General features: G+C 45.3%; 1 protein-coding gene across 6 annotated transcripts in view; it reads left to right on the forward strand.

Moving 5' to 3' along the window:
* The window catches only part of LOC137413186 (golgin subfamily A member 2), a 96,602-nt gene that overhangs the window by 39,801 nt on the left and 30,204 nt on the right, over nt 1–26,597 (forward strand). For 4 of the 6 annotated variants that reach the window (XM_068098581.2, XM_068098584.2, XM_068098585.2 and 1 more), the window contains 4 exons: nt 8,850–8,937; nt 15,409–15,548; nt 16,686–16,862; nt 22,563–22,676. In XM_068098581.2, coding sequence (XP_067954682.2) covers nt 8,850–8,937; nt 15,409–15,548; nt 16,686–16,862; nt 22,563–22,676 — 519 coding nt within the window. The remainder of the gene's footprint in view (nt 1–8,849; nt 8,938–15,408; nt 15,549–16,685; nt 16,863–22,562; nt 22,677–26,597) is intronic. The other 2 variants (XM_078783466.1, XM_068098582.2) reach the window with 1 other exon arrangement.

Raw genomic sequence — 26,597 nt, forward strand, 5'->3', positions numbered from 1 at the left:
GTGATTGAAAAGTAACTCCCTATTTTAAAATACTTATAATTTATTTCTTAACTATAATTTTTACAAGAAATGGATAAAAGAAGAAAGCGTATAGCATGAAGTTTTATTTAAAATTCGATATGAGCACCAGAATTCGCCACCAGCTTCTCAAGCCGCCCGGGAACCGCGTCAACTGATTTCACCAGGAACTCTTGTGGGATGGAAGACATAACTTCTCGTATTCGCCCTTCAAGTTCTTCCAAAGTCGTTGGTTTGGTACAGTAGACTTGCTCTTTTACCCAACCGCAAAGAAAAAAGTCACATGGTGTTAAGTCAGGGCTCCTGGCTGGCCACTCATACGGACCACGACGACCCATCCATCTCCCAGGGAAGTGGGCATTCAGCCATTCACGAACAACAATAGCAAAATGTGGAGGAGCGCCATCTTGCATGAAAATCAAATCTTCAACATTCTCCGAAGCACTGATAAATTGGCCAGATTTCGTCTTGCAGCATGGTGAGGTACCTTTTGGCATTCATGGTATCGCGAAGAATGAAGGGACCTACAATCCTTTCCGAAGTCATTCCACACCACACCGTTACCTTGGGCCGATATTGCGTTTTTTCAGAAATAACACGAGGATCTTCTCCTGCCCAGTAATAGCAGTTGTGACGGTTCACAAACCCACCGATGTGAAATACCGCTTCATCAGACCAGAGGATATTTTTAAAGAGATCAGACCAATCTTCATACCACTAGCTGGGCACGCTCCTGCAGGGTAAGACGTCCAGCCATGTTTGTAGGGCTTCCGAATTTCAAACAAAAAATAATCTGAAAAAAACCAACACAGATTAAATTCTCATACATTAAGGAAAAAACACTAAAAATTCGAGAAAAATATTACAAGAAATAAATAATTTCTAAATATTTTAAAATAGGGAGTTACTTTTCAATCATCCTGTACAACTGTATAACTAACTGTATAACAACTGTATAACAACTGTATAACTAACCGGCTCCCAGAGCCTACCTGCGGCCTCACCTGGCCGACAAACTACCAGTGGCAGAGTGCCCTAATAACTATACGCACCAATTAAGCCACACGCCCAGCCATGTCACTGACTCATGCACCCAACAAAACACTTCGTTCCACTACCTGCACCACAGGTGTCAATATCCATACAAATTTACCTAAGCCCTCTACCTGACTTTACACTACCCACCCCGGGCTTTCGTGAATGGGTTCCACTCCCCCATTCACTCCTTCGCACCATGCATTCCACACCACGCATTCCACACCAAGCATTTCACACCATTTATCTCGCACACCATTTATCTCGCACACCATTTATCTCGCACACCACTTATTTACACTCACCACTTATTTACACTCACCACTACTTTCACACACCAAATATCTTGCACACCTCTTGTGCTCACACACCTCAACACAATTCCATTTTTTCTCACCCACACAAATCCGTTTATTCTCAAACACACAGCATCATCTACCTAACTACTTCCCCTACAACTCGTGCTTCCCCGTCGTCCCTTTAAACTACGCACACCCTTTTCTTCAACATCCATCTAAACTACCTACGTCCCCTCTACAGTCCAGGTGTCACTACTTAAATCTTGGTCTCTACAGTCTTCTAGTTCCCTATCATTATCCTAGCCCTCCCTCGGCTAGCTTCGGTGCCCCATGGAGGCAACCATTGCTGGCACCCCCATGTGCCTATCACTGCCATCCCCCTAAACTAGTGCTCATGGGCCCCGTCGTGTGAGGAATGGTTATACTACCATTCCCCCACGTGGGGGTACACTACTTCCACAGTCCGTTACGCTAAGAGCCCCCATCTATGGAGGTACGTCGTCACAGCTCGGCCTCAAAGGGCCGAGCGATCCATGCGGGTGGGTGGTCGCTTGTATGGGGTGTCCTTCCGGCATTTTCGATCCAAGGGGGAGGTATGGATGGGCCAAGGTGCAGGGCTCCATCCCGGCACGAGGCCTCGCGGTCCCACGCACGGTGACCCAACCGGCCACGGTCGGAGCACCTCACCCGACAAGGTGCGCTGCTCCAAAAACTCCTACCTCCCCTTGAACCTCGCCGATCGCCTTTGCCGCCATACGGCACCAACCATACAGTGCGGGGGCCGGTACGAATCGTGCACGCCGGTCCTTGAGACCGACGCCGCACGGATTCCCTCCGGTCCCTACAGCACACAACTCACCGGGGGCTCACGGCTGCTACCTGTCCCGCTAGGCGCTTACCCCCCCCCCCCCCGCCCCCGGTCGGTGTCGATGCTTGAGCCGCGTCCTCACCACTCGCGACCCACTCCGCAGTCGCACACCCAGGCGCCCCTGCGCCTTCCACACACTCCGTTACACACTCTTTCCACACACAGTCAGGTGTGCATTCCCTCTCATACTCTGTTATTGCACACTCTGGTGCACACCACCCAGGCGCACTCGCACCTTTCACGCACCCCATCATCGCACACCCTGGCGCACACTTTCTCGACGCACTCTTCTCGTACACATTCCGTAACACCCTCGGGTGTGCACTCCTGCACACACTCTGCAGCACGCTCTGGCATGCACTCCTGCACACACTCCATGACGCACTCTTTTCCTGCACACTCCGGCGCACACTTTTCCGTTACACTCTCCGTAACACACTCGCTCTCCACGCACTCGGGTACGGACTCACTCTCACACTCCGTACCAGCCGCCCTCGTACACCGCACAATGGGCCCTTCGCAAATTGTGCCACCCTCACTCGTACACCGCACAATGGGCCCACCGCGAACGCCCGGGTCTCGCCTCTCTCCCAAGCGCGCCCAAACCCCGTTCGCGCCAAACACATTCGCGCCATTTTCGCAACTCACCTCGGGGACCTCCTTCCCTGGCTTCTTCGCCAGCACCTGTGAACTTTTATTGGGGTCAGCAAGCACGGCATCACGGTGCAAATACAGACTTTGTGCGGGTTCCATTACCTTCCGTGATTTATTTTCTGTTTCTCCCGTCTCTTCAGCCCCAATTATTTCTTTTTCTTCGACAATCGCCGGCGCCTCTGAAATTTTCTTTTCCAACTCAACCCTCGCCGGCGCCCCCAGAATTTGTTTGTCCAATTTGACGATCGTCGGCTCCTCTACACCCCGCGTCTCGACGCCCATAGCCCCGGTCAACTCGGCTGTCCTCTACTCTAGCGCGTTCCCCACACCGTGTCACCTCGTCGCGTACCACTGCGACCTTCCCGCTCAACATGCGCCCAATGTCCTCCCCTGCCTTTTTCAATTCCCGGGTGGTTCTGTCCCCCAATTCTTTCATTTTATCCCTTTGGGTGTCCATTTTCCCATTCATTTTATTCATGTTATTATTTATTCCCCAAAGTTTGTCTGTCATTTGGGTCAGGAATAGTTTAATGTCAAACCCGACTTGCACAGCGGGCCCGGCTGCCACCGCCACGTGCGAGACGCCGCCATTTTCTTCGCCAGCTACCGCACCCTCATCAATTTTCCCTTCGTCTACCAACTCCTCCTGTGGGTCCTGGGTCATTAATTCCTCCTCTTCTACCCCCACCGGCATTTGACCGCCTTGGCCAGCCATGGTACGAATATAAACTTGGCTTTTAAAACTAAATTTCGTTCGCTCGTAAATTTGAGTGTGTGAAGCGCACTCTAGGTCCAATTATCGCACAACACCCAGACACCAATTTGCTGCGGCCAATTTGTCCAAAAAATGTTTTAGGGTTCAAATCCCACTCCTGACACCAAATTGTCGCGGATCTCCCGAAGCCCGTTCCCGTTACAAAGGGGGGATTAAGCCCCTTTTTTCCCCCTGGGTCTTCGGGTCCGCGAGGCCGAATCCCCACTTCCGGGCAAACGTGAAAAAGGGTATCGGGACAAATTCGCACGTACCTTTAACCCACGCTGCCACGAAAGCGGGGATCGAGCCTCGCACAAGCCACGCTTAATCGAGTACGCCCGAGCAGTATGCGTATCACGTGACTCGTGCTGTTACTTTTATTGGAACCCGATTCGGGCGGTTTTATTCGTACCATGCGAAGCCAATGGATGGAAGGGACAGGACGCCGACAGGACAGGACGCCGCACGCCAAGCGCGCTTTGCCGTCGGTCGCCCCGGGGCAGCTCGCCCAGCGTGGCTCTCCGATGTTCACGGCATGTATCCAGGCGAAGGCAGGCAGGAGGAAATCGTGCGTCTGTGGCCCGGCGTGGGCCGTCCTCTCGAGCGCGCGATTAATACAGTGCAGAGCGCAGGGCACGGTGAAAGTTCGTGTACAATCGGCAATTCAATTCGTTCGTCCTGCAGCTCCACTCGCGTTCTCAAGCTCAACCTAACTCACTCTCACGGGGAACTGTAAATCGTCTCACAGGGAACTGTACTCTTTCTCAACTCTTCTCACCGGGCACTCAACTCACCGGGAACTCAACTGAGGACTTCTCTTTCTCAACTCTTTCTCAACCCGAACTGCTTCTGAGGTGGGGGGACTCGGAGCCGGGTATTGTGGCTCCGCCCCGGCCCGACTCGAATTTTCCAAACCCCGCCTCTGGTCATCGTGGTTAGCCACTCCCCTCGAGCCCTGATTGGCGGCTCGTGCCTACCGACCACTCCTCCTGCTGCGCCTCCCTTCGGCCTCGGTAGACTTGTTCAGGCCTGCCGCGTGGCATTTCAGCGCCAAAACCAAACCAAAAGCACCTATGCTCACTGGCCTACTCAACGCAAAACTAAACACAGGAAAGGACTACGCTTACATTTACTAAGAAATAACTGAACTATCGCGAGGCTTCATGTTGTGGTGTGTCTACCTACGAGGGGGAATTAACCTTTATTCCAAAACCACAACAATATATATACGAGCTTGGCTCGCCTCACCACGCGTCGTTACTGAGGAATGGGCTTATTTTAGCTGAGGATAATGACTGTACCTGAGTTGCTGTGTTGTTAGGGTTAGGGTTAGTTGTTGCTAGGGTTATGATTTACACCAATCATAATACAAACAATTATTTTGCACAAATGTATTTGTAGTGTTTGTGATATTACATTTTATAGGCAATTTAGGTTGAAGATTTAGGTTGAATGTTTTTTTTCCAAGAAAGAACCCCCTCAGCACATACATAGGGGAGGGGTAGGTGCAGACTGGAAGTTTGGGACGATTACACCTCACCACCACGTAATTCAAAACACCTCACCACCAAGTAATTCAAAACACCTCACCACCAAGTAATTTAAAACACCTCACAGCCATAAAATACGTAATAAAAACACCTCACCACCACGAAATTAAAAACACCTCACCACCACAAAATTAAAAACACCTCACAACCATGAAATTAAAAACACCTCACCACCACGAAATTGAAAACACTTCACAGCCATCAAACACGTAATAAAAACACCTCACAGCCATAAAACACGTAATAGAAACACCTCACAGCCATAAAACACGTAATAAAAACACCACCACCACAAAATTAAAAACATCTCACAGCCATAAAACACGTAATAAAAACACCTCACAGCCACGAAATTAAAAACACCTCACCACCACGTCATTTAAAAACACCTCACCACCAAGTAATTGAAAATACCTCACCACCACGTAATTAAAAACACCTCACCACCATGTGATTTTAAAACACCTCACCACCATGTGATTTAAAAACACCTCACCACCACGTCATTTAAAAACACCTCACCACCACATAATTCAAAATACCTCACCACCACGTGATTCAAAACCACCACAACGTTATTAAAAACACTTCACAACCACAGAAACAAAAGTTTGAGGGAGTCGTTAAGTGACAACACAGACATTGCCCAGATGTGTGGACATCTATCTATAATTCCAGTAATCTCTGTGTGTATGTTTGTATGTTTGTATGTATGTATGTATGTATGTCTGTGACCGCTGTTTCTCGACAACTACCGGTCCGATATACTTGAAACTTGCCAGGTATATTGCTGGGGACCCGAGGATGTGCCTTTTCAAGGTTTGAAATTAATCGGACAAGTAGTTACCGAGCTATGGCGATTTCTTTACCAAACACCGCAAGCCGTTCGCTTTGGACCAAACCATTTCATGTAAATAGAGGGGGGGGGGGTTCTGTGGTCGTTGCGAATGGACCAAACCATTCATGTAAATAGAGGGGGGGGGGTTCTGTGGTCGTTACTGCCACGTGGTTTCAAAGTTTTTTTTTGTTGTTGTTGTTTGCACGCATGTTTTTTTGCACCCACGTACGGGCACGCCCTAGGATGTTTACACACACACACCCCTACACAAATTTTTTTTTTTTTTTTTTTTGGCAAGGAACGGGCACCCACGTACGGGCACGTCCTAGCTTATATATAGTACGGGCATGCCCTAGTATAGATAAATGAGTGGACCCGAGTTGCCGTTTTGTCATGGTTTAAACCAATCATAATTCAAACAATTATTTTGCACAAATGTATTTGTAATATACGTGATATCACATTTTATAAACAATTGAAGTTGAAAACTTAAGTGGAAAAAAAAAAAAATCCAAAAAGAAAAAAATATATTGAAAAATTTTCAAAAAGAAATACCCTTAGGACATACCGACGGGAGAGATATGTGCATACCAGAAGTTTGGTACGATTTCACAAAAGTTTGAGAAAGTAGTTCAGTGACAACACAAGACAAGACAGGACAACACAGGACAGGGCAGACACTGCACAGATATATATATATATAGTGCGCAGACAATATATATATACAGACTTGGCATTTAATATGGAATTTTTTTTTTGTCTTGACTTGGGTTTACTTTCTTAACTCAGTATATCAATCTGGTGAGTTTCTTTTACACTTTGGTGATTTATTTGTTAAAAGAACCATGTGTCTGTCGCAGCAAGACGTCAACAACAGGATTATATCACAGGTGGCGTGGCAAAATGTACGGACAGGTGCATTTGATGATTGGCTTCACAGTCGGGTATACAAGGGTTGTTGCGTTCTGTATTCGTGGAAAACAACTGCTGCACGTCTCCAAAAGTTATTGCCGCTTCCTCTGGAGATGGTCCATCAACTCGACAATGCTGTTTGTCATGGAGTGGTTGCTTTACGAAAGTACGGCATGAAACAGCGTGCTATTGCTCGGCAGTGCTCGGCAGTATGGCATCACTCAAGGTCAGGTGTCAAAGATCCTGAAACGAAATGCTCAGAGGGGTGTCCCTACTCCAATAACGAGGCCAGGACGTCCCCGCAGAACCACAAGGAGGGATGATCGCCAGCTGCACCGGTTAGTCCGCAATGGCCATACCAAGTCAGCTAATCGGCTTAGGGCTGTGTGGCAGCAACTGACAAATGTACCTGTATCCAGAAGGCTAGTCAACCAACGACTGGTTCAAGCAGGCTATTGTGCCAGGCGTCCCCTGAGAAAGCCACGCCTGACCAGACAACACCGCCAGTGCCGATTGCAGTGGGCCAGAGAGCACCGTCAATGGCAGCAAGGACACTGGAATCGCGTGATCTTCAGTGATGAGTCTAGATTTCTGGTCTATCGTCAAGATGGCCGCGTCCGAGTGTGCAGACAAGTGCATGAAGCCTACAACAAAGATTGTATCGTGCCAAGAATCCAAGCTGGTCCAAGTCCAAGCTGGTGGTGGGGTGACCATTTGGGCTGCTTTTCATGCAGGGGGAAAAACTGACCTGGTTGTTCTGAATGGAAACCTGAACCAGTTCAAATACAGGGCCATTCTGGAAGAAACATTGCTTCCATTTGCTCGTGCAGCCTTTCGAGGAAACTTTGTCTTCCAAGATGACAATGCACGGCCTCATTGTGCTCGCATGATCCAACACTTTCTTGCTGACCGTGGTGTAGAGCATATGGAGTGGCCTGCCATGTCACCGGATATGAATCCGATAGAGAACTTGTGGGCAGAATTAACGCGTCAAATCGACCACTTGGACTAGCAGCCGACCTCTGTGCGTGAATTGCAGCAGGCTATTGTCACTGCATGGCAAGCGATTCCTGTCCAAACCTTGGCAAATCTCGTGAACAGCATGCCTCAACGTGTACATGCTCTCCTGAATGCTCGTGGGGGTTACACGAAGTACTGAACTGTAATTTTACTGTCTGTAATCCCAGTCGTAATTTAACTTTTGTTTTTGTTAAAAAAAAAAATTGGCTAATGTGCAAAATAAAGAGATACTTCTGGAAAACGTACAGAAGTTTAACACAGTACTGTCCATGAATTGAGTTCGATATCAGTTTACATCACTTTCAAGGATCAATTTATTTGTTTCGAAATGTCAAATGTGGTTTTTGTTTCTTTTAAAGGTCACTAACAAAATCTAGAATAATTTCAACATAATTCCAATGAACTTTTGGTTCTAAGACATCTTGAAAAGTAAGTTCACCCCCACAAAGAAAATATTCCATATTAAATGCCAAGTCTGTATATATGTTGAACAATGACATCAGTCCATGAACTGCCGTGGGATGCAAGGGAAGCTGTGGTTTCAGGCGCTGACTATTTGTTAACCCTCCTTTGCTCCGACGTAGGGATAACGCCCAAAACCTCAGCGTTCCCTTGCCACCCACGGCAGTTTGCATACCTCGATTTAACAGTCTGTTGATTTTGGCCATTGTTTTTGAATGGCCCTCCTATCCTATCAAATCTCTATCATGCCATCACCCCGATGTGATGGATTTATCTGATAGTTCTTGATTATTTACGAAGGAAATGCATTGGAGTAAATTACTTTCGTGCTATAACTCTGGATTAGGATAATTCATTTGTTATTGGAACTGTATTTTATTTAGCAATATGGATCGGGTGTGGTTTATTTGGTATTTCCTTTGTTTGCAACATCTGGCAGATGAGGGAGCTGGTTCATGAAAAGAATGTGAGCATTGCACGCATTGAGGAACTGCAATCCTCTCTGGCTGAACTGCAGGAACAAATCGGTAGGGCAATGGACTGATGTTGTCCATGTCTTCTTTTCACTACCCCACGCTCAAAGTGCAAAGTGGGGTTAATGAATTGGTACACTCTATCTGTCTACACATGTCAGTCCGTGATCGAGGAACTACTTAATTTATATTGAATTTTATATTTCTAACAGGAATCGGATCACAAATGGGAACGGAATCAAAACATGAATCGGAACTGTAGGACACGAATCGGAACATGAATCGGAATACGAACCTGCAGCTTATCAGTACTGTGCCTCTGAATTTGTAAAATTGTACGAAATCTCGTCCTGAATGCACATGCACACAGAGGAAGGAGTAAGGTAATAGTTCTTGTCTGCCTGTCAGGCAGTCAAACAAAATTGAAAATCATTCCAAACAGGAAACTTACTGTTTTTAGGGATGTCATAAAGGACACAAACAACAGGCACGAATAACTAATTTAATGTTTTTTTTTGTTTGTTTTTTCTCTTTTTTTGTAGACAGAATCGAGGCTCGTGTAAGAGCTAACACATTGAACATGAAAACATGCACAGACACATACAACATACAATGAAGGGAGTGGGAGACGAGAGGGGGAGAGAGAGGGAAGCACAACAACAGAAGAGAATAGGGACGTCGGTAGATCTGTGGAAGAGAGAGGGATGGGGGAGGAGGGAAGGATACACGGTATGAAGCAAATTAACAATACTAGGAATTTCAGCAAAGAAGTTGGGGATTGAATGAGGTGGATTTGGGGTGTTTTAATGGGGGTAGAAAAGATCAAAGTTTTGGATGGGGGAAGATAAGAGATGGTGGTGAACAGCTGTTTTAAAGACCTGGAGGGAGGAGAGCGATTGAAGAGAGTGTGGGAGATTGTTCCAGAGTCGGTTGAAAAGAGGAATGAAAGAGTGAAGGTGAGCAGAGAGTCTTGATTTTGGCAGTTTCACCAGAAGAGGGTTGCTGGCAGATCTTGTGCATCCTGCAGGAATATTTGGGGGGCAGAGCACAGACAGAGCAGAGGGAGCAAGGCCGGAGAGGGGTCTGTAGAAGACAGAAGGACCACCTGCTGTGTGTGTGAGAGAGAGAGAGAGAGAGAGAGAGAGAGAGAGAGAGAGAGAGAGAGAGAGAGAGAGAGAGAGAGAGAGAGAGACAGACAGACAGACAGACAGACAGACAGACAGACAGACACGGAGAGAGAGAGACACACACGGAGACACGGACGGACGAAGAAAGACAGACGAAGAAAGGCCCCTCATAATCAGCTTCATCGCGGGAGAATTCCAATGATTCTGAAAGCTTTGGTTTCAACCATGTGAAGCCAAGCTAGGTGTGAGGCAGGGGCACTAGCCCAGAGGGGAGAGCAGTATTCCATTGAGCTGTGGATGAAGGATTTGTATGTGGTGAGGAGCTCAGAAGTGCCCAGAAAGGACTTTGCATTACGGAGGATGCCTAGACAGCGGCTGGATTTGGAGGCCAGCTTGGAAATGTGGTTTTCCCAGGAAAGATCATGGCAGATCGTGAGACCAAAAAGCTTGAGTGACAGAACTTCTTCAAGATGATTGTTCAGAAAGTAGATGGGAGGGTTGTGCAGATGGTCTTTTAGGAGAGACAAAGTGAGAGTGTGAGATTTGCAAGGATTGAAAGACATGTTCAACTTGTTTGACCAGTTTGAAATATTGTCCAGGTCTGTAGAGAGTGAAGAGGCTGCTGCCTGCCGATCTGAGGGTTGAGATATGGAGCGGCAGAGAGTGGAGTCATCAGCAAAGATATAAAGAGGATTTTCCAGAGAGTTGGAGAGATCATTAATGAATACCAGAACAAGCACTGGGCCAGAACACTGCCTTGAGGAACTCCAGCCTGAACAGGAAGGGGAGATGACAGAATTCCATTCAGGGCCACATGTTGACTGCAACCAGAGAAGACGTCTGCGAGCCATGCGTGGAGGTTTCCATGGATGCCATAGGAGAGTTTGGTGAGCAGGGCAGGGTGCCAGACTGTATCGAAGGCACGAGATATGTCAAGGGTGATGGCTCTGATTTCCCGTTTGGCATTGAGGACCTCCATCCATTGTTGAGACAGCAGAAGCAGCATGTCTGGTGTAGAATGACCTGGTCTGAATCCAACTTGAGGATCCGAGATCAAACCATTGGAGAAGAGGAAGGATTTGGTGTCAGAGACGATGATTGATTCCATTACCTTGCTGAATATTGGGAGCATGCTGATTTGGCTGTCGTTGCAAGGATCTGTTTTTGCACATTTTGTGTAAAGTGTATGTGGTGAGGCCTCCTCACTCTCTGAAGACCTGGACAAAATCACAGACTGGTCAAACATGTGGAACATGTCTTTCAATCCTGACAAATCTCACACTCTTACTATGTCTCTCCGAAAAGATCGACTGGACAACCCTCCCATCTACTTTCTCAACAATCCTCTCCAAGAAGTTCTGTCGCTCAAGCTTTTGGGTCTCACCATCTGCCATGATCTTTCTTGGGAAAACCACATTTCCAAGCTGGCCTCCAAAGCCAGTCGCCGACTGGGCATCCTCCGTCGTGCGAAGTCCTTCCTAGGCACACCTGAGCTCCTCACCACATACAAGGCTTTCATCCGCAGCTCAATGGAATACTGTTCTCCCCTATGGGCTGGTGCTCCTGCCTCACACCTGGCTCGGCTTCACGCTGTTGAATCTAAAGCTTTCAGAATCATTGGAATCTCCCGCGATGAAGCTATCTCTGAGGGCCTTTCACTCACTCACCGCAGGCAGGTAGGTGGTCTTTCTGTCTTCTACCGACTCCTCTCCGGCCTTGCTCCCTCAGCTCTCTCTGTGCTCTGTCCCCCAAATATTCCTACAGGTCGCACAAGATCTGCCAGCCACCCTCTGATGGTTAAACTGCCGAAATCTCGGCTCTCTGCTCACCTTCACTCTTTCATTCCTCTTTTCTCCCGCCTCTGGAACAAACTCCCACACTCACTTCAATCACACTCCTCCCTCCAGGTCTTCAAAACAGCTGTTCACCACCATCTCTTATCTTCCCCCATCCAAAACCTTGATCTTTTCTACCCCCACTAATTCACCCCAGATCCACCTTGTTTGAAATTCCAACTTCTTTCCTGGAAGTCTTGTCAGTGTCCATATGTTTTATACCTCTCCCACCCCCCCCCCCTTCCCATGCCTCCCCCCCAAAGCCCTCTCCCTCCCACAGTTCTCTCGATGTCTCCATGTCTCTCGGTCCCTGCTCTCAAATGTTGTGTTTGTGTCCTTCCCCCTCTCTCCCCATCTTGTCTACCGCTCCCGATGTTATTTGTTTTGTGTGTCTGTTTGTCTTTCTGTGTGATTAATGTTCGCTCTTTCACGAGCCTCGATCTTGTATACAAAAAAAAAAAAAAAAAAAAAAGTGGTAAAGTTGGCTGATTTCCAAGCAGATGGCAGATAACCTTGAGCAAAAGAGAGGGTGAAGAGAACAGAGAAAGGGTGAGATAGAGCAGCAGAGCAGGATTTTAGGACCTGTGGGCTGATGCCGTCTGGTCCAGTTGCAGAATCAAGAGTCGAGGTTTGACAGAAACGTCTCCACTTTGTCAGGAGAGAAGGACACAGAGTCCAGGAGCCGCTGGGTTCGACTGGATAAGGTGGGTACAGAGAGGGATGGGTTTGGGACACAAAATTTTGAGGCAAACACGGAGTTGAGGCATTCGGCTTTTAAACGTGCGGTGTCGGCTGTGTAGCCGTTTGAGGTAAAGGAGGGAGATGGAAGGGGTACAAACACCAGAAACAGATTTGACCAGACGCCACCAATATTTGGAGGAGGGAGACAGGTCTTGAGAGCACAGACATAGTGTTTCCTGGTTCTCCTGAGGGTAGACACACACTTGTTCCGAGCTTTGTTTAAGGAATGGAGATTGCCTTCTATTGGATTTGCCTTCCATGAGGCAAAGGGAAATTGTTTCATGGCAACTCCCTCACCACAAGATTCAGTGTACCATGGAAGGGAGGAAGGGTATGACAAATGAAGATGAGATGGGATAAATCTGTGCATGAGAGAGAGAGAGCAGTTCACATTGGAAGAATTCCCAGGAAGAGTTTATGTCAGAGGCAGTGGAGATGAGTGACCAGTCCAGATGATTGATGGCTGCTTGAAGACGGCCTGAGTGAAATGCTAGACTTGTCGACGCTGAGGAGGCTCTCTGAGAATAGCCAGAGAGATGTCCACTTTAACAAGCAAATGATCAGATGGACCGATTGGAGCAGAAGAAGAGCAGCATACATTTGCAGGGAAGTTTGTCATAACTAAGTCTAGAAGAGAAGATGCTCCGTTGACTGAGATCCGGGTCGAGAAATTGATAGATTATGTCCGTCCCAGTTGGTTGCAGAAATCCTTTGCTGGGGTGCGGTGGCTGGTGAGAGGTACCTACACCCAGCCAGCTGGCATGATGACAATTGAAGTCGCCACATATGAGGAAGAGAGAGTTTGGATGAGTGGATAGAAGTTGGTCCATGTTGTCAGACACAGAGATGTAAATGGAGTCATCACTGTTTGGAGGGCGGTACAGAACACATACACTGCATGACCAAACGTGTGCGGACACCCCTTCTAATTAGTGGATTCGGCTGTTTCAGCCACACCCATTGCTGACAGGTATATATTGTCGTGTGGTTTGCTCTGTTAACACCGAGCGTCACCACGGATGAATCGAGCTTTAATGGAGGCGTTTATTCAATCCAATGGCAGTTCAATACACGGGCCGGAGGATTGGGGGAAAATGCCACGGCTTACCTTTTCGGCCCCGACGATGTCTTCTCCCTGCAAATTATTAACTCAACCCGAGACGGAGGTAAAATGTACAACAAGGAATATTTATTAACGGAACCGAGAACAAGGAAACGCGATGGAAGAAACTAAATTCTAAATTGGGACGTCCCCACACCAGACTTCAGATACGAAACAATGGGCGAGGATGAACAAAATAAATGTCTCGTCTTGTTGTGAAATGTGGTGCGTCTTATCTGTCTCTGTTGTCCAGGCCCCAAGCTCGCGTCCGGACATGGCTCCGGTTGGCGTAAACCGCTCAGGCGTTGGCGCGAACACCCCTCTGCACAGCCCGTCCCGCGCCACACAGCACAGCACACAGGCACCAGGAGCATGATCAACAGGGGGAGGATGATCGTCAGCGCTGGTCTCTTCACCAGAGTCCAAAGGCAAGAACAGGTCAAAAGTCCAAAGTGACAGTCCAGAGCAAGAGGCCAAGGGAAGAGCTCAGGGCAGGAAGGAACCAGGGACGAGAAGGCAAGGGAAGAGAGGAAAATGCCGGCGAGCGAGTCGTTTTGTCACTCGCGGTGTGACGTCAGCCCTCCTCTCCCCCAACCAGTGCGTCGGAAGGCCTTTTCCTGTTTCAGCTTGACAATGTTCCCATACACAAAGTGAGGTCCATATATAAATGGTTTGTCGAGTTTTGTGTGGAAGAACTTGACTGGCCTGCACAGAACCCTGACCTCAACCTCATCGAACACCTTTGGAATGAATTGGAACGCCAATTGCGAGCCAGGCCTAATCGCCCAACATCAGTGCCCGACCTCACTCATGCTCTTGTGGCTGAATGGAAGCAAATCCCCGCAGCAATGTTCCAACATCTAGTGGAAAGCCTTCCCAGAAGAGTGGAGGCTGTTAAAGCAGCAAAGAGGGGACCAACTCCATATTAATGCCCATGATTTTGGAATAAGATGTTCGATGTTCGGGTGTCTGCATACTTTTGGTCATATAGTGTTTGAACAAAAGGTGGAAGCAGAGGGGAAGCCGTAGCCTGACGTACTCCTGGGGGTGGGGTGGAGAGAGGGCAGTGCAAGGAGAATGAGGAAGATAGTTTTTGGTAAAGATAGCAACCCCACCACCAGGACGAGGCTCAGGTCTATCATACCAGAGGAGGGAGTAACCAGGAATAGAAGAGATTTTAAGGAATCAGAGACATCTTGATGGAGGAAAAAAATGTTGGTGATGTTAAAATTGATGTTGAAAAGATGTTAAATCTTTTTACAAAATAAAAAGATGTTAAATTAGGTGGTGTAAAAGATGATGCATCAATTTTGGTAAACTTCTGAATTTAATTTTTACCACAGCCTTTCAAACCTTTATTTTATTTTCATTGAATTATATACATGAACACTAGAACACAAATCACCTTTTTAGCACTGTCAAATCCCTTCAGTTTATCAATACTTGGACAAAAATTTTCACCATCTCGACCAAGCCAATTTGCCACTTGTGCTCTCAGCATTGGGGAAAATCGAGATTAAGCCAAAAACGCGGCTCGTAGGAAACATAGATTGTGGTCGGAAATGCAAAGCCAGAGTTGATAAGACCCATCCCATCCCATGTCCTTTTTCTCAAGACTGTGGGGTGAAGTGTTCTTTGAACTCTCCAGTTATTATTTTTGGTTGTTGTTCTTTCGTGTTTCCTCTCCTTGCATTTTTGATCGATCCTTTGCATTCCCCAGTAGATATGCAAACACAACAGAAAATGGCAGCAGCTGAGGCCTTGATGGAACAGGAAATGTCAGTGGAGAGGTCGTTACAGAAACAGCTAAAAACGACTGAAGCTGAAAGAGATGAACTTCTTGCTTTGTACAAATTACAGGTAAAAAGCGATGGTGATGCCAAAGCACAATGGATAGTGTGAGCAATCATATAGGGATGGAAAGCTTGCTCTCCACTTTGTAAGTGAAAGAAGAGACCTTTCTTTGTACCTTGCCGTGTATTAGGTTATTCTGGGAAACCAATGCAGTGTCTTCCCCAGTAGCAAGATATCTCAAAAAGTTATGGATGGATTTAGATGAAACTTGGTGGACTGGTTGGGTATGTGATGCGGACGAAATGATTAGATTTTGGTGAAGCGATCCGGATACGATAATTTTTAAGTGATTCCTCACTATTGAGAGTGCCAAAAACGATAAATAGCACGATATCTCAAAAAGGTTGTGGACGGATTCGGATGAAACTTAGTGGATGAGTTGGGTAAGAGACAAGAATAAGCTGATTCGATTTTGGTTGAGGTACAGAAGCAGATTCGGCCTATCAGTGGGACACAAAACATAAACTGTTTAGTCTGGTGGATGTATGTGCTCTACCGAGTGCCGTTCTAGTTACCCTCGCCTGAGGAGAGGGTATTGCATTTGAGTCCGTTTGTCTGTTTGTCCGCACAGAATAAATATGATTTTCTCTGCAACCGTTGGTCCAATTGACAGGACATTTTCACCATAGGTGCAACTCCACCTGTAGAATTTTTAAAATAATTATGCCGTCATAGGTCACGTGGTTCAGCCGCCATCTTGGAAAAACTTTGCACCACTATATCTCCGAAAGTGCTGAATAGAAAAAAATGAGACAAGGCTCATGGTAAAGAACTCTCCATGGGGAATAAAATATGTTAATGATGATGTCATAGGTGCCTCCATTATGACGTCATAATTCGACAAGTACAAAACTTCATCCTATCAAGATGAAATTTCTTGAGCGTCATGTAGGCATAAATTGGTGGAGAAAAAAAAAATATGATGTCATCGGTCACGTGGTTCGACCGCCATATTTGTTTTAACACAAAAACCTGAAAAAACACTAAAAATACATCCTGGTGAGGGTTTGCAATCTCTGATTGCTCTTTTTCTTTTTATTCCTTGTTTTTACTCCTATTCATCTAGACATCACAAAAAACAGTTTGCTGTTTTAAAAATAGCTGTGTTCTGTCGTCAGTGCCTAAACGTGCTGTGTGTGGCAGGATGCACAACTTTATGAACTGAAGAGTGATTTGGAGATGTATCGAGAGCAAACCCATGACCATAAGGTCCTGCTGGAAGACAAACAGAGTGACAAGGCCACAATCAGCAAGGCATTGAGCCAGAACAAACAGCTCAAACAGGAAGTAGAGGATCTGCAATTCATTCTGGCAGCTGTGGTGAGGCAAACATATCCACTACATTGATGTGTTCATTTGCATTTTGTCAAACTAACAATTATAATTCACTGGTTCATTTGTTTGTAATTGTCGGGTCTTATTCAGCCCTCCTATTTGCCAGAATTTGCTTTCGATTGGGCGATTTTGGAATGAGAAGTGTGCTGTTATGTATTAATTTTAAAATATCCATAAGGATTTATAAAAGTTTACTTTATTGCAAATTGAGTCCTAGAATGCCTGAAAGGTTGTTATACACTGGCATATGTGTACAGAGTCCATGTTAATAGACTTTCCAAACGATTCTCCATCGCTGAATGCTCATGCAGCTCAGTTATATGTCTTGACTCGTTCGCCAAGGGCACAAATGTGATTTTTAACTCACCTGGAATGAAGTTCAGGGGAGTTTATGCGATGGCGCGTCGTCAGTCCGTAAACATTTGCAACATCTTCTTCGAAACTGCTGAGGGGATTGTGACCAAACTTGGCACAAATTATATTTGTTGTGTTGTCACTAATGTTTGTTCACAGTATTTAAAAAGTCGGGGTATAAAGGGGTTTTTCCAGGGTCAAAGTGGATCCAGGTTTGACCCCCCAAAAATAGGAATTTGCCTTTTCCTCTGAAACTACACACACTATTTCGATGAAACTTCACCACAACCTTCATCCCCCATGATGTACCGAAGTTTGTTCACGGCATTAAAAAAAATCTCCCCCTTTAGGGGTTTACGGGGGGGGGGGCTGCCCCCTAAAATAGGTATTTGCTTTCTTCCCAGAAACTACACACGCAATTTCGATGAAACTTCACCATAACCTTCATCACCCGTGATGTATCAATGTTTGTTCATGGCATTCGAAACATTGGGGTCTGAGGAGGTATGCCCAAAATAGGTATTTTTTTGTTTGTTTGTTTAAAGTCTTATGATTATGTTAGTATGATTCTACATGCTGTCCTGTCTTCTAGAATCCAATGAAATTGGTTTTAAATACCTTTCGTCAGGGCAGTATACTATTTATTCTACCAGGTGAAAATTTTCTAGTGATACCAACTTCTTTCCTGGAAGTCCTTGCAGTGTCCTTGTGTTTTATACTTCTCCCACCCCCCCCCCCCCTTCCCACGCCTCCTCCCCCCAAGCCCTCTCCCTCCCACAGATCTCCCGATGTCCCTGCTCTCAAATGTTGTGTTTGTGTGCTTTCCCTTCTCTCCCCATCTTGTCTACCGCTCCCCTTGTTATATACTTTGTGTGTCTGTTTGATTTTTTTTTTGTGTGATAAATGTTAGCTCTTTCACGAGCCTCGATTCTGTATACCAAAAAAAAAAAGAAAAAAAAAAGGTGAGCGCCAGGGGTATTGCCCCTATGTTTCATTTTTATAATGAAACAGTTTATGACCTACTCCCTGCCCCCACCCCCAACCTTCCCTCTTAACTTCCTATCCACATTTTTGCACAAAATATGATACATGACATGAAATAGCAAATTATTGTCCCACATGATGTCAAAACTTGTTTCTAGTGAAATATTCAGCAAATTGGGGTAACGTTGAACAGTGTATGTTCAACTTAAGAGTGTGAGAGCATAGTTTTGAGGCCACTCGTTTGAAGAAACAGATTAGGTCTGAAAATGTCTTTTCTATGTCAGAGCAGAGATAATTGTATCGGAAAGTCAGTTAATTGAATTAGAAATGTATTTGGGAATGTCGGGTTAAGTCATTTAATTACATTCATTTAAGGTTTAGAACTACTCCTGAACTCTGTTTTCTGCTCGGAGTATCTTCCCACTCCTTTTCCCAACCTTAGTATTCTAAGATTTCACCCCTGCTATTTTCACTGTCGCTTTAAGAAATCATTGTTCATTCTGCTTTTCCAAAAGTAGTATTAACGTACCATTTTACGTATGTTAATGCAGCACATCATTGAATACTCAGTCCTCTAATATACAAGAAAACAAACACCACATAATGACAATAACACTGAAGCTTTTCATGCTGTACTCTTCATGGCGATTCACAGCAAAGAGACCGGAAGAGATGAGAATTAGTGCATTTATAAGCATGTCTAAATAACCGCGACACTGATTGGTTCTTCAGTCATGATGTCATTGGTGTTCTGAACGCCCATTGGTTGACTCAGTCACCACTGTCCCTGGCTCCGATAGGCTCTCAGCAACCACATGTCCGATTGAGATGAAACTTTCAGGGTAGGAGTGACACCCATGTGGAATGTTTTTATGATAATTGTGACGTCATAGGTCACGTGGTATAGCAGCCATCTTCGAATAAACGCGAATAATTCAAAAATATTTCTCAGAAACCACTGAATGGAAAAATTTGAAACTTGGCACATTGTCAAATACTCCCAATGGGGAACAAAAGCATAATGATGACATCATAGGTGAAGTGGTATACCAGCCAAAAATGTGTTAATCAAATTCCTTATCCTAAAAATCTGAAATTGCATGCACATGATCTATGACCCATTTGTATTGAAATATTAAATTTATGACATCATAGATCACATGGTTTCGCAGCCATATTTGATTTAACCTAAAACCTTAAAAAAACATCTTCTCCCAATCCACCAAATCGATGGACTCAAAACTTTACGTGTCATTTACTAGGCATGTCGATTAAAACATGATCACAAAAACATCATTGGTCACATGGTGTGGCAAACAAATTGGATTGAAGGAAAATATTAAATAATTATATCTCTGAAACCGCTTACCCTAAAATATAACACCATTGTATAATCTAACACCATTGTTGCATATAGTTTGAAAATGATGACATCGTATGTCATGTAGTTTGACAGCCATCTTGGATAGAAAAACGAACCTTATCGGATCAACACGAAACTTCACAAATGTGATCCCCTACCCATACATATGCAGAGTGTACATATTTTAAGGTCATATGTCACTTGGTGTGGCAGCCATATTAGCTTGCAAGCCCTTGTCTGAAAACAGGTCGATGTGAAACATGTCATGGCTGGTGAAAATGTGATACTTGAAAACAGCTGAAGGGATTTAAATCAAACTTGTTTATTTTTAGGACAGTGAATGAGGGCATCTACCCGTTGTGGGACTATGCAGAGGCATATTGGCGACACAGTTGCATTGCTCTAGTTTTGGTTGAATTGCCACATTGTAACTACATCATGTATCTATGATGGAGCAGAGGCGTATGTTGCTGTCGATGTATGTGGTTGAAATAGTGCCACCTTTGGTAGCCAGTATTAAAAATTATCTTCCTTTATTAGTCCCCTACCTGTTTCACCAGAGGGGACTGTAGGTTTGCTCTCCGTCTTGTCAGTCTGTTTGTTTGTCACACCTGTGGTTTTCCAGACTTTTTTCCCATACCCTTTAATATATTCAACTGAAACTTGGTTTTCAGACTTGGCTTTATTATGACTAGCAACGGTACCCGCCCTACGGGCGGGGCTTCAATTGGGAAGCCCAAATGAAAAGGCAAAATATCAGAAATTGAAGGGTTTTTTTTATTGTAAACGATTCATATAAACATCCGTTGAATCACATCACACGCAAATCATCAAAATCTAAACGGTATCTTTAGAATTTCAATAAAAGCCACATCACTGTTCATATCGGTAAATATTATTCCATCGCGTTTCAAATCGTGATCGATACACTATGATCGTGATGATCGTGATCGTGAATCGTGATCGATAATCGTGTTCACAATCGCTATGTCGTATGTACTCCCGATACGTGTACCAAATTCCCGATACGTGTAACTACCAAATCAACAGTTAAAAGGATTTTGAGCCGACAGCTGTTACAGCCTTGGCAAGATCGATGGAGACAGCGATCTGTTAGCGATCGATGGAGACATGTTGCTTTCCCAGGTGCCGCACAAACGGCTGCACCGATCGCGCGGCACCCGGGAAAGCAACATCGTCACAATGAGAACAATAAACGTTATGCGAACGCGAATGTTATGCGGGAGTCCAAACCTGAGAATGCTTGAGACTTAAGCTGAAATTGGGAAAACTAAATAGCCTATTTTACTCCTGTAGATCCCAGGATTATCCACCCAAAATATCTTTGCGATCGGTGCAGCAGTTTTTACGGTACCTTCGAACAGACAGACAGACAGACAGACGGACATTTGGTGAATTATAGTAAGATACGTTGCAGAAGAAGTTTGAAGTTTGAGTTTCGGGGCGTTACACCAACTTTTCATGGAGTTATACCATTTTTGTACTTAGAAAATATCATGTATTATACATGGGTCCGTTTTCCAGGCTTTTCCCCCTTACCCTTTCACGTATTGAGCTGAAACATGGTACATGACTTTATTATGATAAGTTACAGAAACTGCAACTTATTCTGTAGCAATTGCTGAGTGCTTGGCCAAAGATCATTCAATGGGACCAGTAGGAAATTGTATTGCAAAGCAATTTTCCTTCTCGTTACCTCTGCCACCGAAGGTGGACGGAGGTTATAGTTTAACCCCTGTCTGTCTCTGTCTGTCTGTTTGTTTGTCTGTGAATAGGATATCTCAAAAAGTTGTGGATGGATTCGGAGGAAATTTGGTGGTGAGGTTGGGTGTGTGACGAGGATGAATCATTTCAATTTTGGTGAAGATCTAAATCTAGATCCGGATACCAGAATTAAAATATATATTTAAGTGATTCTTCACCATTGAAAGATAGGGCCAAAAACGATATATAGCATAATATTTCAAAAGGTTGTCGACGAGGTTTGATTAAGCCAGGTGGATAAGTTGGTGAGGTGACAAGATCCAGATCCGGCCTATCAGTGGGATACAAAACCTGGCGGAAGTATGCATTTTACGGAGTGCTGTTCGAGCCTCGGTAATGTAATGGAACCTTCTCACAATCATATGTTGTGATCAATAAAGTAGGTGGACCGAGAACGGTACCAGGTGAGAGTGCCCGCGAGTTCACATACAGGCAGGCTGGTGAACAATTTTGGCCTATGTTTATTTATTGTTGGCAAATATTTGACTGGATTCGCTCTGAGTCTGGGAGTTAGGCGGCTTAAACCCCGGCCATCTCGTATCAAAGACTTCAAAAATGTTACGCTTCCTTGCTTGAGGTTCAGCATTTAAAGGATATAGCACAGATAAAACCCCATGCATTGGAATCCTCATTGGGGAAGTGAAGGGAGGGGTGGGAGATTTCTCCTTAATTCACGCACTGACTGCGGAGAGAAAAACGACATCACAAAGGTGGCGTCAACAGTACCCAAAGTGCCCCTAAAGGCTGGGGTGCCCTCCCAAGATCAGTGGCTGCTTTTGTCTGAAGCCTAGTCAAGTTGTCTCGTTTTCCAAGGTTGTCTTGTGCCATGCCCGTGCTTGTGAGTGTGCGCGGGATTTTGTGTTGCATCTCCTTCATGGGCCCTGCTTAAATACAAAAGAAAAAACTATTTTATGATGTCATGCTCAACTCGCCCTTCAAATATTTTTGCCGTGGAATAAATGTCGCAGGTTTCATTTCTATCTTCTTTGACAAACATTCTGATGTGAAATAGTATTTGTCCTACAGTACATCTAACTTGTGTCTTAACTCCTTCACTTTAGAAACTTTGTTTATATATATTTTTTAACCATTTGAGAAACTTATTCTAAATCATTGGAGAAACTGTTACAATTTTCTCAACCTGAGAGAGAGAGAGAGGATAGCTGTCTCGTATTGATTTTGTGATTATATTGTGGCAGAGCTCAGAGAATCGGGAAACGCTCACGACTTTAGAAGCGGAGCAGCATGGCCGACAGAAGGTTGAAACAGAGCTGGAAGATCTGAGGAAACGGTTTGAATCTCTGACCAGTAAAGTAAGTGTAATAATTTTACTCATTCATTTTGATAACGTAATAGTTTGAATATACAGGGTGGCCCAGAAGTAATAGAGCAGTTGCCAGAAGTTGCCCAGAAGTAATAGGGCAGTCAGAGAATCCACATTTAAGCATAAAAATTGTATTATCAGATCATAATATATGTATGCAATGTATGTGCAGAACATAATATTAGACACACAACAAAACAGAGGCTGTTATAAAAATTGTTCAAAGTGCTGCCCATTCTCATTAATGCATTTATCAACTCTTTTCATCACAGAGCAGCATAACAACAACAACAACAACAACAACATGCATTTTAAGGCCATTTTCCCTGCTAGAGCGGGGGTTAGCCTTGCGGTCCCCATGACGATCTTCTCCATTTTGCCCTATTTTCTGCATCTCTCCTTGTTTAACCCCCTTGCCCACATTTCTTCTTCCACCATCTTTAGCCAAGTCTTTCTTGGTCTTCCCCGTCCTCTACTTCCTTCTACATTCATTTCCATCACTCTTCTCAACCAGTCACTTTCATCCTTCCTCAACACATGACCAAACCATCTCAACCTGTTCCTCTTCACAGCATCAATCACAGGCTCTATTCCCATCATCTTTCGCAATTCATCATTTGTCTTCCTCTCTCTCAACGATACTCCGCACATCCACCGAACCATTCGCATTTCCACCCTTTCCAGCCTTCGTTGCTGCTCTCCATTCATGACCCATGTCTCGCTCCAATAAATCATAACACTTCTCACACATGCAGCATACACCTTTCCCTTCAGTTTCAACGACACTCCCCTCCTCATCAGCACGCCACTCAGTTCCCGAAACTTCTTCCATGCACATCTCACTCTAGCAACCGTTGCCGAGTCTGATCCACCTTCTCCATTCAGCATGTCTCCGAGGTAGCAAAATGTTTTCACACCTTTCAGCTTCACGCCGTCTCCAAGATCCAACTCAACATTTCCTCCATCTGCAGCTCCCTCTGTGCACACCTTACATTTGAATGTAGCTGCCACACTGGTTAATGACCCTCTCAGACTGCTACATTTTTGATGAACCCACTCAGCGCACATTGTACATTGAATGGAGTTCACTCCGACACCCTTCCTGCACACAGCACATGGCCACTTCCCAGTTCTTTCCACCTCACCACATGCTTTACCACTTGCCATCACCTTCGTCTTTCCTATATTCACCTTCAGACCTTTTGTCTCCATACATTCCTTCCACTTGTTCATCTTTTCCTTCAGTCCATCCATACTTTCCGCCATCGACACCAGATCATCTGCATACAACAACTCCCACGGTAAACCCTCCTTTACGCTCTGAACCAGCACCTCCATCACCGCTACAAATAGTGGTGGACTTAGTACCGACCACTGATGCACTCCCACCTTCACCTCAAACTCACCACTGTTCCCGTCCTTCGTCCTTACAGCTGTGCGCGCTCTTTTGTACATTGCCATCACTACTCTGATCAACCATTCCTCCACATTCTAACTTCCTCAATGCCCATGTCAATACTTCGCGTGGAACCCCATCGAATGCTTTCTCCAGATCAACAAACCCAAGAAACAACTTCTTCCTCTTCTCCATGTACTTCTCCTGCAACTGCCTCACAATAAAGAGCGCGTCTGTCATTCCTCTTCCTGGCATAAATCCAAACTGCATTTCGTCGATCTTCACCTTCTTCCTTATCCTCCTCTCCAAAACCCTTTCCAATACCTTCATTCCATGCTCCAATAACTTATCGCTCGGTACGAGCCACACTCCAGAGGGTCACCTTTCCCCTTGTATGGAGGGACGAGGGTACTCAGTTCCCAATCCACTGGAATGCGGCCTTCTTTCACCACCAGATTACAGATCTCTGTCATTCTCTTCACAGCCGAACTTCCTGCTGCCTTCAACATATCTCCCACAACTCCCGTCAGCCCTCCCGCTTTTCTACTCTTCATTGCTTTTATCGCTGCCTCAACTTCCTTCTCAGTTATCTTCTCTGCAGGTCCTAAAACTGGGTTACTCTCTATGTTGCCATCCCATTCATTCTCTGTATTCAACAGCATTTCCATATATCTTTTCTATCTTCCTTTAATTCCATCTAGGTCCACAACGATTTGTCCCACTTCATCCGTCAAGCAACTCACCCCCATCACATCACACATCTCTTTCGCTATCTGCTTTGCAATCCTGAATACCGCTCTCTGGCCCTCTTCCGAATCCAAGCGTTCTCCAAACATTTTCCTGCATGCCTCCTGCGCCTTTGCTACATCTTTCTTTGCAGCCTACTTGGCTGCCTTTTAACTTTCATGCTCTGCTTTTTCTGCTCCCGTACCCTTCGCTTTCTGCCACTCCTTGAACTTCTTCCTTTTCTCGTCAATCCTCTTTCCAACTTCATCATCCCACCACCATGTTTCCGAGTGCCTCGGTGGTCCTTTTGTCCATCCACATACCTCACCAACGGCTCCCAACAGACTATCTTTCCATTGACATCCAACCACGTTCAAGCTCAACCACATCATCCTCTACCCTACTCAGCCTCTCTTTTAATGCCTCCCTTACTGTCACCTCTTTCAACCTCCACACCTTCATTCTCGGTTGGTACTTCACCCGCCGAGCTCTCCTCGCACCTTTCACCCTTATGTCGCAGACAACCAAGTGGTGCTGTGAAACAGCCTCCTCCTTTGTGTCCCGGAGGTGCCCCCTATCTCGCCGATGCACCATCAGGTAGTCAACGGTTGTCGTCGACCCACCTGACGTGTATGTAACAAGCTTATTATCCCCTTTCTGGAACTGAGTATTACAAATCAACAAATCAGCTCCATCAGCAAACTCCAAAATCCTTTCACCTTCTTCATTTCTCACACCATATCTGTAACCCCCATGAACTCCCTCAAAACCGTCCATACTCCTTCCCACATGTCCATTTAGGTCTCCTCCTACCACAACAACTTCCTCATCTTTCACGTTTTCCTTCTTCTCTATCGCACACCAGAAATTGTCCATTTCATCACTCCGACCAACCTGCGGAGCATATCCCGAGATGACGTTCACCAAGAGCTTTCCAATCATCATTTTCACCATCATCAACCTATCACTCACTCTAGTCACACTCACCACACTGTCTACAAACTCCTCAGAAAACAGGACACCAACACCATTCACGCCCTCCGGGCATAACCTTCCAACATAAATTCACAGTCATTTGTGCGCAAGTATCAACAATTTTCTGTTCAAGTTGCTTAATTGTCCGGGGTTTCTGAGTGTAAACCGCATCCTTCAGAGTGCCCCAGAGGAAAAAATCCGGTGGGGTAAGATCTGGTGATCGGGCAGGGTACTCAACTTGTCCACGGCGACCAATCCACCGCTGAGGGAAATGTTTATCCAACCAATTGCGCGCAACTATAATGTAATGGCCTGGTGCCCCATCATGCTAGAACCACATTTTGTCAATATTTGGCCAGTTAGCTACAGCTGTAAGAAGTTCGTTGTTCAGCATGGCCACGTAACTCGCACCTGTCACTGTTTGGTCAAAAAAGACCAGCAGCACAAATCCCAACCCAAACGGTGACACCTGGTGTGTTGACATCCTTTTCAATTTCAACGTGCGGATTTTCCCTTGCCCAATAAACAGTGTTATGCCGATTGACATGGCCATTCAACTTAAAAGTTGCTTCGTCACTCCAAAATATTTTTTCGGGAAAGGTGTCATCCGCACATTTTTGTCTCAAATTTTTGCAAAACCCCATTCGCCGATCTGGTTCGTCTTCAGTCATAGCATGGAGAAAATGAGGATAATAATAATAATAATTCATTTATTTTGTATAGCGCTTTTCAAGAAGCCCAAAGGCGCTTTGACAGAGTGAACATAATGCATAACAATACATGAAAACAACAATTGCAAAAAGACAAGAATCA

The sequence above is a fragment of the Myxine glutinosa genome, chromosome 8 (genome assembly GCF_964187855.1).
Source record: "Myxine glutinosa chromosome 8, kmMyxGlut1.1, whole genome shotgun sequence".
Lineage (NCBI taxonomy): Eukaryota > Metazoa > Chordata > Myxini > Myxiniformes > Myxinidae > Myxine > Myxine glutinosa.